At 37.0% G+C, this 1559-nt stretch overlaps 1 protein-coding gene across 1 annotated transcript in view; it reads right to left on the bottom strand.

The window, feature by feature from the left end:
- LOC116690818 (carcinoembryonic antigen-related cell adhesion molecule 6) overlaps positions 1-1317 on the bottom strand; it is an 8330-nt gene extending 7013 nt beyond the window's left edge. Inside the window, exons 1-3 of the mRNA XM_032517988.1 lie at positions 1308-1317; positions 418-690; positions 1-248 (exon numbers count right to left, since the gene is read on the bottom strand). The exon at positions 1-248 is cut by the window's left edge and continues 1 nt beyond it. Of these exons, the coding sequence (XP_032373879.1) occupies positions 1-248; positions 418-690; positions 1308-1317 (531 nt within the window). The remainder of the gene's footprint in view (positions 249-417; positions 691-1307) is intronic.
- Positions 1318-1559: the final 242 nt, after the last annotated feature.

The raw sequence follows: 1559 nt of genomic DNA, 5'->3' as shown, positions 1-1559 counted from the left end.
TACAGACAATCCATGGACTGCAATCGATGTTCTCTCAGTTATACTATTCATCGCTTGACAGGTGTAGTTGCCGCTGTCAGAGAGTTCAGCGTTGTCTGTAGTGAACTTAGCAGAGTTGTGTATCTCTGTCCCATTCAGTTTCCAGATGTAGGTAGCAGGTGGTGTGGAATCAGCAGAGCAGGTTAATGTGAAGGACTCTCCCAAATGTATCTCACTTCGACCTTTGATTTGAACCTTTTCTGGACCATCTGAAAAACAGATATTTGTAAATTTCTTATAGCAGCAAAATTAAGGAATATTAAACGTGTTCACTAATTTACTTTAAAATTATACAGATCTACACACAAAACATTTTTGTAATCTAGTTATTTATGGTACTCATAATTTTTAACATGAAATGTACAGTTTGCTACCTACAGATCACAACCATGCTGTATTTAGCTTCATCGTTGCTGAGGGGGTTGCTGATTTTACAGGAATATTCCCCACCGTCTGTCGTTTTCAGGCTGTTGAAAGACAGCACTTTGCTCTTGTCATAAAGGTTCATGTTTTCAGCCAGAGTCAGATCTGAGCCATCCTTCATCCAGTTTCTGGTAAAGACAGAGCCAGCAGCATCACAGGTTAAGTTGACAGAGATCCCTTCAATTGTCAGGTTTGTGGTTGGTGTGACAAAAGCACCGGATATTATCTCTGTTGGTTAAAAGATCACGTTAAAAATATGAGAACAGGAAGGAACTAACTGAAAATTGACAACTTAAAAATATACAAAAGAAACTTAAGAACTAACTTTATCATTGCAAAAGCCAAACATAATCACAGTTTCCTAAATTATGTTTAAGCAAACAAAAATGTTATACACAGAGGACATACAGAGCAACATTTAGAGAAGTGTTTCTGTCCACCTGGTAAGTATAGGTCACACGTTAACTGTCCTTTTAGCGGTTATGCTTCAGCTGCTAAATTCATCATTGCAAAGGGCAATCATACTTAGTTTCCTGAATAATGTCTACAAAAATTGTCAGTCTGTCCACACTGTTATTTTATAATTCGTGGTTTTGAATAACTTTTACCTTAGAAATATCATCTACATAATAAGAGCAAAATGGCTGTATAAAATTTAGTTCTTAGTCAGTGTGTCAGGTCACACACTGAAAAACGTAGAAGAAATCTGTTACATTGAAACCTCAAAATTATTAAACTGACTCGTGATCTTTTGTTATGTAATGTGATTTTCCGATTGATCAAATGTAATTGTTTTGAAGTTTTTACCCCAAGTCTTAATGTAGCATGACTTCTTTAAACACAACCTTGACACATAATCACTGTTTAGGCAAACATTAATATTACACACAGAGGACATACAGAGCAACATTTAGAGTGGTGTTTCTGTCCACCTGGTTAGTATAAGTCACACATTAACTGTCCTTTTAGTGGTTATGCTTCAGCTGCTAAATTTCCTTTCCTCACCAGCTAGTCGCTTACTTGGTCTGACTGTATTTTGTACTTGGCAGGTACAGTAGTGTACAGTGGGTTTTGCTGACAACAGCTGCCTGCTGCCA

The sequence above is a fragment of the Etheostoma spectabile genome, chromosome 6 (genome assembly GCF_008692095.1).
Source record: "Etheostoma spectabile isolate EspeVRDwgs_2016 chromosome 6, UIUC_Espe_1.0, whole genome shotgun sequence".
NCBI lineage: Eukaryota > Metazoa > Chordata > Actinopteri > Perciformes > Percidae > Etheostoma > Etheostoma spectabile.
This window is presented reverse-complemented; position numbering and strand designations above follow the sequence as displayed.